Raw genomic sequence first — 13962 nt, 5'->3', positions numbered from 1 at the left:
TTTTGTCGAATGTCAGTGTTCAACCTTTTCTAAAAGTTCGACCACACGGGAGTTTGGCTCTGTGAATATCGAAGGGTGGAAATGGGAAGGAGTGAAAGGCAAAGGAACGAAATGAACGTTATAGCGCTGCTCGAGGGCGCTACAGCGCAGAGAGAGGCGGACCGATGACTAACAGGGGACGCTGTGAGACCTTCGCATCTCAGCGAAAAAGTTCCCAGTATGTAGAATAAAACTAACTTTTCATAATTGGACAAAGTAAAGTCATCAGGCTGCACGCTACACCTTACTTTCTTAAAAACCCTCCCAGAGTCCTCCTGCAGCAGATTTTAACACTGGCAGGAAGCTATGCCGAACACTGAAACCTGTCACTTATCTCAGACAAAAGGAGACACTTGCTCAAAGGTATACAACTGACAGGCACAAACACGGCATGGAAACAAGATCACAAAAAGTGCTTTCATCCATCCTCCAAGGGCAGAGGATCTCATGCTTCACACATTGCTCAAGACGTCAGTCTATCGGCAGGTTTTTGGGAAACAGTCGCGAATATTCATTCATAAATTCACTGACAATTTGGAGGCCGCAGTTTTTGAACTGTGGAAACAGTGCAGACAGAAAATAGGTTGTAGTTTATCGAACAGAGTAAACAGGACCGCGTTTCAAAATAAAAGACCTCCGTGCATCATTCAATCTTTCCTCTGTTTCATTTTAAACAGTAAATCGTTCCCTTAATTGCAGCATGAATGTTGCTGTAAAACTGATATGCTGATCTATTAAGTTTATTGCTTTGTTAGTGGGAACAATCTGGCTGGAGGGAGCGGGCGAGGACAGGTAGCATCTGTCCCCACCTACTGCCTTGGCAGCATTAGCGTCATCTGCTAGCTTTGGCAGCATCTTGGAAGCACATCAATATGGCTTTATGTAGCCAGGGCCGCTAGTAGCTAGCATGCCAGTCACGCTCTTAGGCAACGCCTGCTCACAGCCTGAGCATCCACAGAGCAGCGAGCCAACAGAGCTAAGCGGAACTGAGCTGAGGCTGAACAGGGAGGCCAGGTCTCCGTGGACCAGGACCAGTATCTGTCATCTATCCACACATCCAAGCGTTGAGCCAAGTCCTGCGAACACTGCCATCATTGTCAGCTTTCTGTCTCCTTTTGCTAAACAGCGCTTCTGTTGGGGAATGCTGAGGCTCTTTAGATTTACTGATGCATTTGTGAAGGAGACTGACAGTTGAAGCATCTTTGATTTTTTAAGATAATTTCACTCGTAGGGCAGTGGACTACCCCGACGAACTACTGCAAACAGGCAAATAAAGGAAAAGAAAAACAAGCCCACCCTCGGGATTAATAACTGGGAGCCAGTCCAACAGGACACACTGGAAACACTGGCAGAGTTAATTATTCTAAATGACATGCTTTAAGCGCCACACTTACAAATTAGCGCCATTCTTCTTCTTTACACGCAGACGTGATGTAAATTGCAGTGAGTCAGACTTTAGGGCGCAGGAGAGGTCAGGTATCGATAGCAACAAAGCCTGTGACGTTCACGGCGACTAAATGGCTGCGCTGGCCGAGCATCACAGATCCTTGTAGTTATAACTGATCTCTGTGAGCACAACAGAGGCACGAGCCCAGCGCACATCTAGACTGGTCTGCTGCCAGCTGAACAACAAAGTGACAAAATGTATTGACCCGCGTTGCCTTTGCATTATCTTTCACGATGCTTAGGCACGCCAATTTTAGGCAGCTTCCTGAATCATATTTCCAGCTTAATACCCGATCAATCATCAGAGACTTGCTAAACAACAAAGTGTATGTCACAGAAAGGACATTTGCCATTTTTAAGCACAAAAATGGGAGATTAATTAGCTTTTTTAAAACTGCAGTTTATCAAACTGTCTTCTTGCTCTTTATTTATTTAGCAGAAAGCTACACAACATTCAAACAATTAAAAATAACAAATGGGCCTACACTACACCCCCTTCCTTGAAGGGACACTTTTTAATCCCACATTGGCAACCACAGGTAGGCATGGGAGGCTTTACGCATAATAGCTAATGAAACATTGTTTGTGTGGAGCCTACAAGCCCAACAACAGGCACGATCAAACAGTATGTGCAGTATTTTTGGCCTTTCTGAGTCAATATGTTAGGTTTGGATTCATTCAATTCAGTTTTATTTTTCCCAAAACAAATCACAACAACAGTCGCCATAAGGCGCTTTATATTATAAGGTAGACCCTACAATAATACATACAGAGAAAACCCAACAATCATATGACCCCCTATGAGCAGCACTTTGGCGACAGTGGGAAGGAAAAACTCCCTTTTAACAGGAAGAAACCTCCGGCAGAACCAGGCTCAGGGAGGGGCGGGGCCATCTGCCATCTTTGAGATTAAGCTGTGTGGGAGGTCTCACATACTGGTAGCAAACAAGGCAAGTTGACTATTAAGTAAAGATGTCACTAGAACTTATGCTCAGGGCATCAAAAACTCTAAAAATGCAACGACACTTGTTCTTCTTTGGTATCATAAACAGCATAAGCACAGAGGCAGAGCGAGTGGCGTAAAACTACAAGTGTTGTAGTCCGTCCTTACATGCAGACAGAGAACCACAAGAACAGGAAAAACTACAAGCAGCACAACATAAACTACAGCTGAGGAAGTCCAAGGGGTGATGATCAATTTGCAAAAGGTAATATGCAACTAACACTACTGTGCTTTGAAATACAGCCAATCTAGCAGCGCTCATAACACACCTGCATTAATATCGGTTCAATGAATTCACCCCATGAGTCACCTCAACCAATCACAGCAGATGGCCCCGCCCCTCCCTGAGCCTTGAATTAATTTAATTGAGAGTCTGTTCATTTCACAGTAATAACATCTAAAGTATTATTCTTCTAATGTCAGGTCACCATATTTATTTCTGAGAAAGCTGGCGCCGCTGTTGTGAAACCAGCTTTTGTTCCATCGGCTGAAATGTTTGCAATGGCAACGTTAACGCTTATGCTAACACAGCGTAACAGTGCGACATTAGCCGGCTACATGGCAACCATCCTAACATCTCATCAACATAACATGAAGTCAACACTTTAAATAAATGATCTGCCAGCATGTCAGTGTTTTACAATGTGCTCTTACTTTAGGAGCTTATATTTAAGTACACAGGATGATCATTTTGTTTTGGTATTGAATGGGTAAGTATGTTGTACTGGTACTGGACCCAAGCTTCTGGTATCGTCACATCCCTGCTATTAACTATAGATTACCAATACTTTAATTCTGGTGTATTGATCAAACCCACTTTATGGAAACAGGGGTCTGAATCTCGGTGTGCTTCAAACAGACGTTAAGTGTTAAACATGACAGCTACACACAAGTCAAACGTAATTACTGGCTTTCACTAAAGCAATACATGCACTAGTAAGAACACTGTTGTTCCTAAATAAGCCCGTCCACAGCATTAATGTTCAAGAAACGAAGAGCCCGCACCACAAAAATGTGCTTACAGATGACAGATGATGTCCGAGTACTTCCCCCTGAAATGCCAAACCTGCTATTATTGTTTCTGTAACGATCTCCGACCCGTGTTGTTGAAACTGCAATAGACTGATCTTTCAAAACTTAAAAGGAATAACAACAGGAAGGAAGTGAAAGTCATTATTAGCAGTCACAGAAGGGAAGCATCTGACAGACGAGACTTTGTTAGATGGACTCAGTCAGATGCTGGCGAGTCAGAGTTAACGACCAGCTGACCTAATCTGGTATCATTTGGTTCGGGTTCTCTTGGAGGGAACACTTAAACAAATCCTAATTCATGCTTACAGTGAATAAACCCCACAAATGACCACATAAACCAGAAGCAGCACACGGCTTCAGTGAACTGGTTAATGGAAAAGTTGCAGGTTGGTTACTTAGGTTTGTCCCATTAACACAATTCATTAAGGTTTAACCCTTTATGTGCACTGCACTGCTGATTCAGACAAAGGGTTTCTAAGTCGATGCCTTTGAGCCATCAAAGCTGTTACAGTGCTGGTTACTTATATTCAGAACTAACGACGTCACACAGATCTCAAATGTCAGCCTTTGTGTCGGGCAAAAATAATTAGCTGCCAACTAATAAATGTTTATTCTGCACAAATGTACACTGAGGAAAGTCATCATGAGACAACTAAAGACAGGTTAAGCTTTTCTTTAAGCGTGTGGGTGTTGGCTTTTTGCACAGTGCTGACTGCAGGAGGTGTGAAACACAGTTAACACAGGAAGTTTGAGGGTCGACACACTGACCAACTATCAAAAGGTCTGAGCTAATTTTACCTGCACTTTGAAACATGACCGAAAGCAACAAAAGGATGCTGCTTTTAACACTGCAGGGGTAACGCTGCCGCACATGGATCTGGTTTCAACCTGCAGGACCAGGATGTGGTGAAAAGTGGCACAACAGTGATGCAGCATCAGCAAAACTCACACAGGCTCTTTGCTCACTCAAAGGAGACTCCTCCTCAGTCGCCTGAAAGCATTTGAGTTGAAACCAAACTGCTGGAAGAGGGCGTGCACACAACAAGTGAAATCCAGCCAAAAAATCCGTCTAAAATTAAACTTGTATTCCCTAAACTGTGGAGGAGATGTGAGAACAGCACAAGGAAACTTAAACCCTCCTCCACTTCTGCAAACGCTCGCACGTTCTACATCATGTTGCTATGACAATTTAATTATAGTCTATCATGACTGCATTTTTGTTTATGTGTCTATGTGAGGCAGTTGGAAGATTATGTGTGAATGTGAAGTGGCACTCTTTGGCAAAGTACCTAATACTCGGTTGCAGGGAAAACAGCTCTAGCTTGTGGCGAGCGAGCATGTTGGTTTCACAGCGCGGCCAGAGCCCGTTTGTTGTGAGTCACAGCATTAACTCATTCAGCTCCAGAGGAAGGAGAATCGCATATGTCAGGGCTTCTCGCATGAATACATATAGAATAGTGACGCGCCGGTAAAACAATAGACCGCTCTGACAGCTGTAACCTTTGCGAAGTGTTTTGTTTCACGCTCGCTTCACCGAAAGCCAAGTCAAAGAAAGGGAAATTGGTGAGAATCAGAGGAGAAATGACTCATTCCTCATACGGTCGTCTGAAACTGCTTCTTTTAAAAAGAAACATAAAACCACCGCAAACACGAGTCCCGCCTGGCAGACAGGACACATTAACGTCACGGCGACTCCTCCAACGGGGGCCGTTCTCATGTCGTACCAGACCTCAGCACAGTATCTACGTCTCATCGAAGCCGCGGCGTGCACACGCAGCTCCGTGGCTCCACTCCAGAGAGCAGGGGGTCCGGATATGAGTCCAACCCCAGATCATGTGGAGAGGAAGTCGGTTATTACAGAGCGTGCTAGTGGTTTATGAGTTTGGTTTTAAAATCCAATATGAGAATTTGATCCAAGGGCAACTTTCGGTCTGCTCTGGTCAGCTCGGCGGCTGCACACGTGAACCATCCAATAGCACCTCTTTCAAGTCAGCACCGAGCAGCAGACCAAGACAGCTGGCCTAACATGTAGCTACAATATGCTTAAGTGATAGCCGACTTATGAGCAACACTGGATATGGATGTGAAGCACGGGTTACTCGATTTCCCATATTCAGAAAAAGGTAGAAACCGATGTTGTTCTTCAGCGGCTGCAGTCGTTTCCCAGGATAGTCCCACTACAGGAATGTCTGACCGCTGCAGAGGGCCGAACAGTTAATGCAGCCTGCTGACCCAAGCTCCATCTTTCTCCAAACAATCCTCGCGGGGTCACGGTTGCCAGAAAAATGTCTACATTGGTGAACTCGTGCTCAGGCAAATCTGTCAAATAAATGAAGACTGTACGACGCTAACAGTACGATATTACAGCTACTCCCAGTTTCACTTTTACAGCCAAACCGGGTCTTGACCTCCTCTCGTCCTTAGGATCTTGACAGACTAAACTCTGAATCACATAAAACCAAAACCATAATGAGCACCCTCATTGTTCGAGTCTGGACTCATGCAGGAGTGAAGTCCTGTGGTGCCTGCTGTTGCTCCAGTGTATTTACAAACTACCCCATCACACACGCCGTCCTTTCTGCGTTACAATTACTGGTGTTACAAACTGAGAAAAAACGTCTATATCAGAAAGCACAAGATGACTTTGTCACATGTCGGTGAAATGACCATGAATTCTCATTTTCCAGCTAAGGTCGTCTCTTTGCACGAGCCCACACACTTTCTCTAATTTCTTGTTCCATCATCCCACAGTATCTGTTACTTCACAAGAGTCTGCACATTTGACTCTCGCAAGAGGCCTTAGGGTCAGCACGAGACGCAGGGATCCAACGATTAGCAGACAGGACTGGAACAGTTTAAAGGCTACAGAGTCAGAAAAAAGGAATCTGCAAGTGAAAGAAGACTATTGAGGAAGACCCTAAAAGCAAACTTTCACTTCCATTTATGTACTTAGTGACAGAGCTGGGGGAAACTGCACTCAGATAAAATGCAGTATACCTGAGCTTCATTGGAGCGTTACACATGTGCATCCTGCATGCGTTTATTAAGTTAGGAAATCAAAAGGCATACTCGTCCTCTCAGTTGCTGGAAACCAAAAATGCTTCTTTCTTACAGAAATGAGCCAGAGATTCACGGGCATTTTGGTACAGACACGTGTTAAAACTGAATGGTTTAAGGTCAGAAGTTGTCCACGAAATGCCACGTCAGGCTTTCATTAACTGAGCAGAAAGGGAACAAATAAGTAAGCAGTTCATTTATGTTGTTAAACAGGAAATTAACAGGCTGATAATTTGATCACAGCTCTATGAATCACGCACAACATTAAAGTTTTATAAATAAGTTGTGCGCACACAGGCTGAAAGTTATAAATGGAAGATCACCTACCCTCATTTTCAGATGTTGGACACGCCACCTGTACAACCAGATCAAATGTTCTTTCTGGATTCTCCCTGAAAAGAATGAAACAGTGTTTACTGAGAGCTGAGGGGGAATAAAAGCAGGTGTTACATCCACAAGCTCGGGCACAAAGTGCGCACAGCCGCTGGGTCGCCTTCCAGTGCACAGGTATGCAGGTGTACCCACGTGTGCCATCGGAGCTTTGGATTGAAAGAAAGACGGGCTCTTTGATCTCTAACGTTATCGAGCTCAGGTCACGGGACACGGCTCGTTCACGGCACCGAGCGACCGGTGTCCGTCTGCTCGGCTAGCGGAGCTGCTAATTGGTGGTCAGCTAGCAGACACGCCGACAGACTGACCCAAATGCGGAGCAGCCAGCTGGCCTCGCTGTTAAAGCCACTGCTGGAGATGATGGCTCAAATTACGCCAGACATTCCTTCGCATTTACGCACGCAGCTCCCGTTTAGCGTTATTCAAGCACGCGTTAGCCTTTAGCATAGAAGCGACAGCAGAGAGGACAAACACTCGGAGCTCTTACTTTATCCTGCTGTCCATGGTCTAGTTACAACATCGCGACAGCTCCGTGCTGTCGGGGGGCTTTGCTCTGAGGGCTGTCCGACAGTATTTCCACCTCGTCCTTCTTTCAGCCTCAGCCCGTCTCTGCTTCGCGTTTATCGGACACTGTTCGGAAGGTGCCGCGTCCGCATGCCTGGAGGTGCGATATCGTGGCAGTCGGTGCCGTCTTTCCTGCCGCTTATGTGGCCTAAATCCACGATTCAGCGCCTCCGCGGCTATTTCCCACAACAAACACCATCCAGGAAGTGCTGTCAAAGATTTGGTGACGTCAGCGCGTCCGACGAGCACCTTGGCTGCTGCAGTGAGCGGCTGCTGCTCGTCTGCCCGCCGGCGGCTCCCTGCACTTACGCTGAGTAACAAGCGCGATGCGCACAGCAGGCCTGAGCCGTGTGATTCACGGTTTTGGTATTTTTTTCATTATTGTTATTATTTTTAAACGGCTTTCCCCACGAGACTGTGTTATTAGTTCAATATCTATGGCAGCAGTAGCTTCAGTGCGGCCCTGGGAGCCGCTGAGGGGGCTAAAAGTAGAAAAACAACTGATTTTGTCCAACAAACACGGATATAAGCTACAAATAGTCTTTGTTTTATTTCTAACTAAATGAGCGTAAAGATTTTTAAAAAGTCTTCAGTACCTTAAGATAATGAAAACAGTGAAATAGTCCAAGTTAAACACACACATGGTTGATAAGTGTAAGGCTGAGAGAATAAAAAAGTCTGTTTTTAAACTGACCTCAGGTCAGCGGGCAGCTTACTTCAAGAACAGGACCACAGTACCTGAAAGTACCCTCAGCACGGAGGTCTGACTCTGAGAACAGTCCAAATCTGCACCTGATGACCTGAGATGACTCATCAGGTTATAAACAGTGAGCAGGTCAGAGATGTGCTGCGGGGCCAGACTATCGAGAGCTTTGTGAATTAGGAATTCTAATTCATAAATTCTGTGTTGAACTGGGAGCCAGTGGAGTGCGTTCAGTACTCGGATAATATGTTAATATTTCCACTTTTGTTTAAGGACTCAAATGGAGCGTTAACATAGTCAAACCTGCTCGATGTGAATGCACGAGCCAGTTTCTCTGAATCAATTTGAGATAAGAAGAGACAGAGATATATTTCCTCAGAGAGGAAATACATCTGTCTTGTTTCTGTTCAAGAAAACTTTCTAGATCTCCAACAGTGAATGTCATCAGTGCTTATTAGTTTGTGAACAAGGGTTAGATCATAAGAGGGAAGCAGCAAGTGCAACGTGGTGGAATACATTATGATTCGTTACGACAGAACTGAGCAGGAACGTGTAACAGTTAAAGAGTAATGGACCAAGAACGGATCCCTGTGGAACCCCTGACTGAATTGTTATTTGTGCATATCTAAAGCTACTAACTGAAGTAGTAGCTGCAGGTGTTTTGGTTCTCGAAATGTGCGCTGCTTGTTGCTGAGCTGGGACTATTCAGCATATTTATTATATTTGCAGACAAGAGTGACTTAAACCAAAACGACTCACCCAAAACCACAAAAGCCAAAACAATCGGCTGAAAAATGCAGAAACAGTCAGGAGAGCTGAGAAGACAAATCTCTGTGGGTTTGTTACATATGATAAACCTGTTTCACATCATGCATACAGTGACTGGATGCATTGTTACTGTATTATTATTACACCGTGCACTGATAAACTGTGTGCTGCATGCTGTGTTCATAACACCGGAAATGCTGTATCTTAGTCCAGCACAAGAATCACATGGTTCTCTAAGCTTATAATGAAGCTGCCAATTGTTGTCTGCTGTGTGACAGGATGCATACACGACGCACAGACGGCGGCATGTGGGTTTGGGCTCGACAGAAGCAACGTGACAATGATAACATCTTAATCTGTGCTAATGGCTCCTAAAGATCGGAACAGACTCTGAACCCTACAGCTCACTTACTGTTCAGTCTAATCCTGCAGCCCTGTCAGGAATAATTAATAGTTAAAAATGTAAAAACTAATGTTATCAGCACCATCTGCACTGCAGCCTTGTAACTTCCTACAACAACTACATCAGCAAACATACCTTCAGCTCTCTTTACCATTTTTATCAAACCCCTATGACAGTCTGCTAATTCTCATCATACCTTCCTGCACGCAGGTCCATGTGTCCACCTCTGGAAATGAAAAAACACAAACTGCATCTTTTGAGTACGCTGTGGAGCAGACGTATGGATTTATGCTTTATGGTCATCAAAATGTTTAGATTAGCCATCTCTTACTTCGGGGTTTATTTCACTATTTCTTGCCAGGGCCTCTCTGTTGGTAAACCTACGCACATGTAACTTTAATGTTTACAGTTAACACTGGAGCCCCGATTATTAACAGGTGACTCTTACTCAGCGTATGAGTAAATGCATCCTTGGCTCATACAGTTAAATCCACATCCACAGTTTTTTCTTATCTGGGTCTGTGCAGCATCACAGTGGAGTTTAACTAAAATAATTAATATGTGACCAACTTTTAGGCTTTCAGGTTTAATATGTTTCAATATGTTTTCACACAAGGTTTGCATTCTCCTTAATTACAGCCTGTGATGATGGGCTGTGTGGTAGGCAGGCCGGAAAGGTGGACCCAAGAGCAGGACTCAAAACCCGGAGGTTAAACTCAAAACGCAGTTTTATTGCTAGAAAAAACTCCTGAAAATCAAACTCACAAAACTAAAACTCTGAAGATGGGAACTAAGGAGCAAAACTGTGAGACTAACATGCAACAAACACACAGCATGTGGCGGGTAGGACACATTAACAATGCCACAGAAAGCAAAGGCAAACAAAGGGCTTATAAACACAGTGGCGTAATCAGGGAATAGGAAACAGGAGGGAGACACAGCTGGGACAAATTAGGGCTAACAAGACAGGGGGAAGTGAAACTGAATACACTGACATAGGACATGGCCCTTCAAAGTAAAACAGGGGCCATGTCTTCCTTCTCTCACCCCAACCAATCACAGCAGATGGCCCCGCCCCTCCCTGAGCCTGGTTCTGCCGGAGGTTTCTTCCTGTTAAAAGGGAGTTTTTCCTTCCCACTGTTGCCAAAGTGCTGCTCATAGGGGCTCATATGATTGTTGGGTTTTTTTCTCTGTATCTATGAAGCGCCTTGAGGCGACTTATGTTGTGATTTGGCGCTATATAAATAAAATTGAATTGAATTGAATTGAATTGAAACCAGAAACAATTTGCAAAGACTTGACACTGAGAGACAGACCGAAGACTATAACAGAGGGAACCAGTGAAGACGGCGATTTAATACTTGGACAAAAATCCTTTGCAGTCAACGACTGCTGAAGTCCCATAGACACAGACATCACTTCCTCCCTTGAGATGCTCTGCCAGGCCTTTACTGCAGCCAGTTTGTGTTGCTGCTTGTTTGTGTGTCTCTCTGCATTCAGTTTTGTGTGTCTGTGAAGGCTCTCCATCATCCAGGTCATTGGAAAGCATCTGGACTTCTTTGGGTTTCTTGAAGTTGAGTTTTCAAGATGCTTTTCTTTCCAAGCTCCTTGGATTCAGTTTTGAATAGAATCCTTTATTGGGCTGAGATCAGGTGACTTGACTTGGACACTGAAGGTTATCTTTGCCTGAGAATGTCTCGGGTTGCTTTTGCAGTGTGTTTTGGATCCATCTGCACTGAGACGTGGGGTCCAGTCAGTTTGCAGCATTTGTCTGAATCTCAGCAGAGAGTACAAAGCCTTGCATGTCACAATTCATCCTGTTACTTTTATCAGTAATAAACACATCAGAGCACAAACTGTTTCCCTCCTTCTCCATATTTCTCCTGTTGTTGTGGTTCAGGTTAACCTGTGTTTCATCTGTCCACAGTAACTGGAAAAACGAAGAATAAAGAAAAGTAACGGAGCAGATATGTGCCGTTCTTGGGTCTAACTATTGGTTTGAACCTTATTTTTTTACTTGCTGTATTTCTGTTTCTGAAGGCATCTCGATTGTAGGCCTCGACAGTGTTACCTCCAGAGTCTTCCTGACTTGGTTAGATGTAAAACATTTTCTTAACTATAGAAATAATTCTGTTCTCAAGTCCCGTATTGTCTTCTGTGGTCTTTCTGGCCCTTCGGTACTGTCGATCAGGCTGCTCATAAGGTGAGTTTCTCTTGTGTTTGTTGCTGTTGGTGGTTTTTCTTCTTCCTGATGAGCGCCTTTATCTGTCGCCCTGTTTCCTTGGGTCTAATACGTAAGATTACAATGAAAAAATCTACTTCAGATATTACGTCGGCCTCACATGTACAGGCCATGAATGTAAAAAAAAAAGAAGCTATAATACCTTTTGTGTGTTTTTAAAACAATGCATCATACGCACTGGATTCTAGCGGCAGAGAACACACGAGGACTTCTTCCGTGTTGGAGGAGGTGCTGGAAAAAGGCTTCACCTGACGCTCCGTGGTAGCGGTGAAGTAAAAACCGTTGTTTGTACGATTGATCTGTGTGATGAACATCAAAGAGCGGTGTTTGCACCTCCCACAACTCCACTGAAGTGTTTGTTGGTATGCAGCAGGTACAGCGTGGGGTTTGGTGTTATTGTGCAGAAGAGGCTGCGATGACTGGACTTTCAACTGCATAATTACAGAGTGTCACAAGTATGTGCAATAGAATAATATCAATGTCTCAGTGCACAATGATGTTACTGTTAAACTAGTATCAAGCTACTGAAAATGTCCTCAAAGTGCCACAGTAATATAAGCAAACCGTGTAGAGTCCCTATCCTTTTATATGACCACCATAATCTTCTCCAGAACTCTATATTAAAAACAATGCTTGTGAGAGAGATGAGTCATTGTCCTCTTAAAGGGAAACGCATGCACAACGAGCTCTATTTTCATTCTAATGGGACAGGGTTTGTTCACTGCTGTAAACCTCGTGAGCTGAAGCTAATTCGCTTGTAATATCTCAAACAAAGTGAGCCCTCACACTCGATCACTTACTTGTCAAAGGAGCAGCTCTTGGCACTTGATGACACAGTAAATTCAGAACTCGATGCTACTATCTAAACTCTTGAGACACGTTTCAGCCGTATTTGTCTGGTGGTAACCTGGAACCAGTGGCTTAGATATACCTTCTTCTCTCCCCACGAGAGTGTGACGGGATCAGAGGCAGATATCTTCAGGCTGACTGGAAGGTAATTAAATGGCAGCAGCCTGGGCCGTGCTGTTTCAGGCATACGTATGAAATGATCGTGGTGGGGCTGTTGCCATGACGTTGTGATTTCTAAAAAAATGCAGAAATTTGTGAACAATAAAACAATAAAAGCCCAGATAATATTCATTTAAGAGTTCCTGCTGCTGAAAAAAGGACAACGCACTGTTTCTCTGTCCTTCAGCGATCCCAGTAATCTGTTACAGAACGTCTTCAAACATGTTTTGTCTACCTGAGGAGCGAGCTTGAATTGAAATGTCACATAGACGAAAAGACACAAGCAGGGTTCATGTTGGGACGGTGCAGCAGGGAGTAAATGCAGCCTGCAGCAGAGTTAACATAAAATCATTCTGGAGTCTGTTGCCAAGTGAATTTATAAAGCATCTGTTACATTAATCAGGTCGCTTTTACAGCATGAGATGATGCGCCAAAACTGCCAAATATAGAAAAGGTTTCGATGGAAAACAACGGGCCTTGGAAAATACATCATTTGTTTGGCTTTTGTTTAAATATGTCTTCCCTTCCATGCTGTGCGTGCAAATATTTTTATCAGTGATGTGTAATTTGTCTGAGGGTAAATTGACCCCACAATGTCAGTCAAAAGACACTTGTCAGGTTTCATTACCCATAATTGTGAAACAGGGGCATCATCAGTAGTGGCTTGCAGCAGCGGATAACCTTGAAAGGACTCATTAATGTCCACTCACCAACCTTGCAGTTATCCGTCCAAGGCACCATGTTACTTTATTATTATGGAAAGCTGTCTGCGTTTGTTCTGCAGCGCAATCACGCAAAGATAGACAGCATGCTTCACCACCCATATACACACAGAAGTATATGTGTGGACAAACATTTTTGTTAATGGCTACAGAAATATCTGCTGGTGGCTTTCATGGTTAGCACTCACAGCAAGAAGGTCCTGGGTTCAGTTCCACCACAGACCTGTCCAGGGTGTGCTCTCCGTCTTGACCTAAGAGGGGGTTCGGCTCCATGACCCTGACAGAAGTGGGTGGATGAGTTCTTTAATAGAAAGCTAATTGTAGTCCCATGAAATAGATGTTGCATGTTTACCCCCATGCTATAGCAGAGGCTACAGAAAACAAGGCCTCAGTTTATCGGTGTGACACTGAATAATAACGCTCCAGCAGGTCACCACTTTTTCACTCAGGATTTGTGGGTTTTGGTGATCTTTCTAACAGTGGACTTGTACCTCCGTGTAGTGGCAGCTTTCTAACAGCAGAGGCGCTGCACGAGCCGGTGGGTCGGAGTTACGTGACGGTCACATTGGTGGCACGTGACCAGGG

At 44.2% G+C, this 13962-nt stretch overlaps 1 protein-coding gene across 4 annotated transcripts in view; it reads right to left on the bottom strand.

Annotated features, from left to right (window-relative positions):
* dennd1b (DENN/MADD domain containing 1B) overlaps window positions 1-7761 on the bottom strand; it is a 92590-nt gene extending 84829 nt beyond the window's left edge. For 3 of the 4 annotated variants that reach the window (XM_085252685.1, XM_085252688.1, XM_085252687.1), the window contains exons 1-2: window positions 7455-7761; window positions 6905-6969 (exon numbers count right to left, since the gene is read on the bottom strand). In XM_085252685.1, the coding sequence (XP_085108811.1) occupies window positions 6905-6969; window positions 7455-7471 (82 nt within the window). In that variant the 5' untranslated portion in view covers window positions 7472-7761. The remainder of the gene's footprint in view (window positions 1-6904; window positions 6970-7454) is intronic. The other variant, XM_085252686.1, reaches the window with a different exon arrangement.
* Window positions 7762-13962: the final 6201 nt, after the last annotated feature.

Source organism: Mchenga conophoros, linkage group LG17 (assembly GCF_057382185.1).
Source record: "Mchenga conophoros isolate Kocher_MC1m ecotype Shallow Benthic linkage group LG17, M_conophoros_male_GT1.1, whole genome shotgun sequence".
Classification (NCBI taxonomy): Eukaryota; Metazoa; Chordata; class Actinopteri; order Cichliformes; family Cichlidae; genus Mchenga; species Mchenga conophoros.
This window is presented reverse-complemented; position numbering and strand designations above follow the sequence as displayed.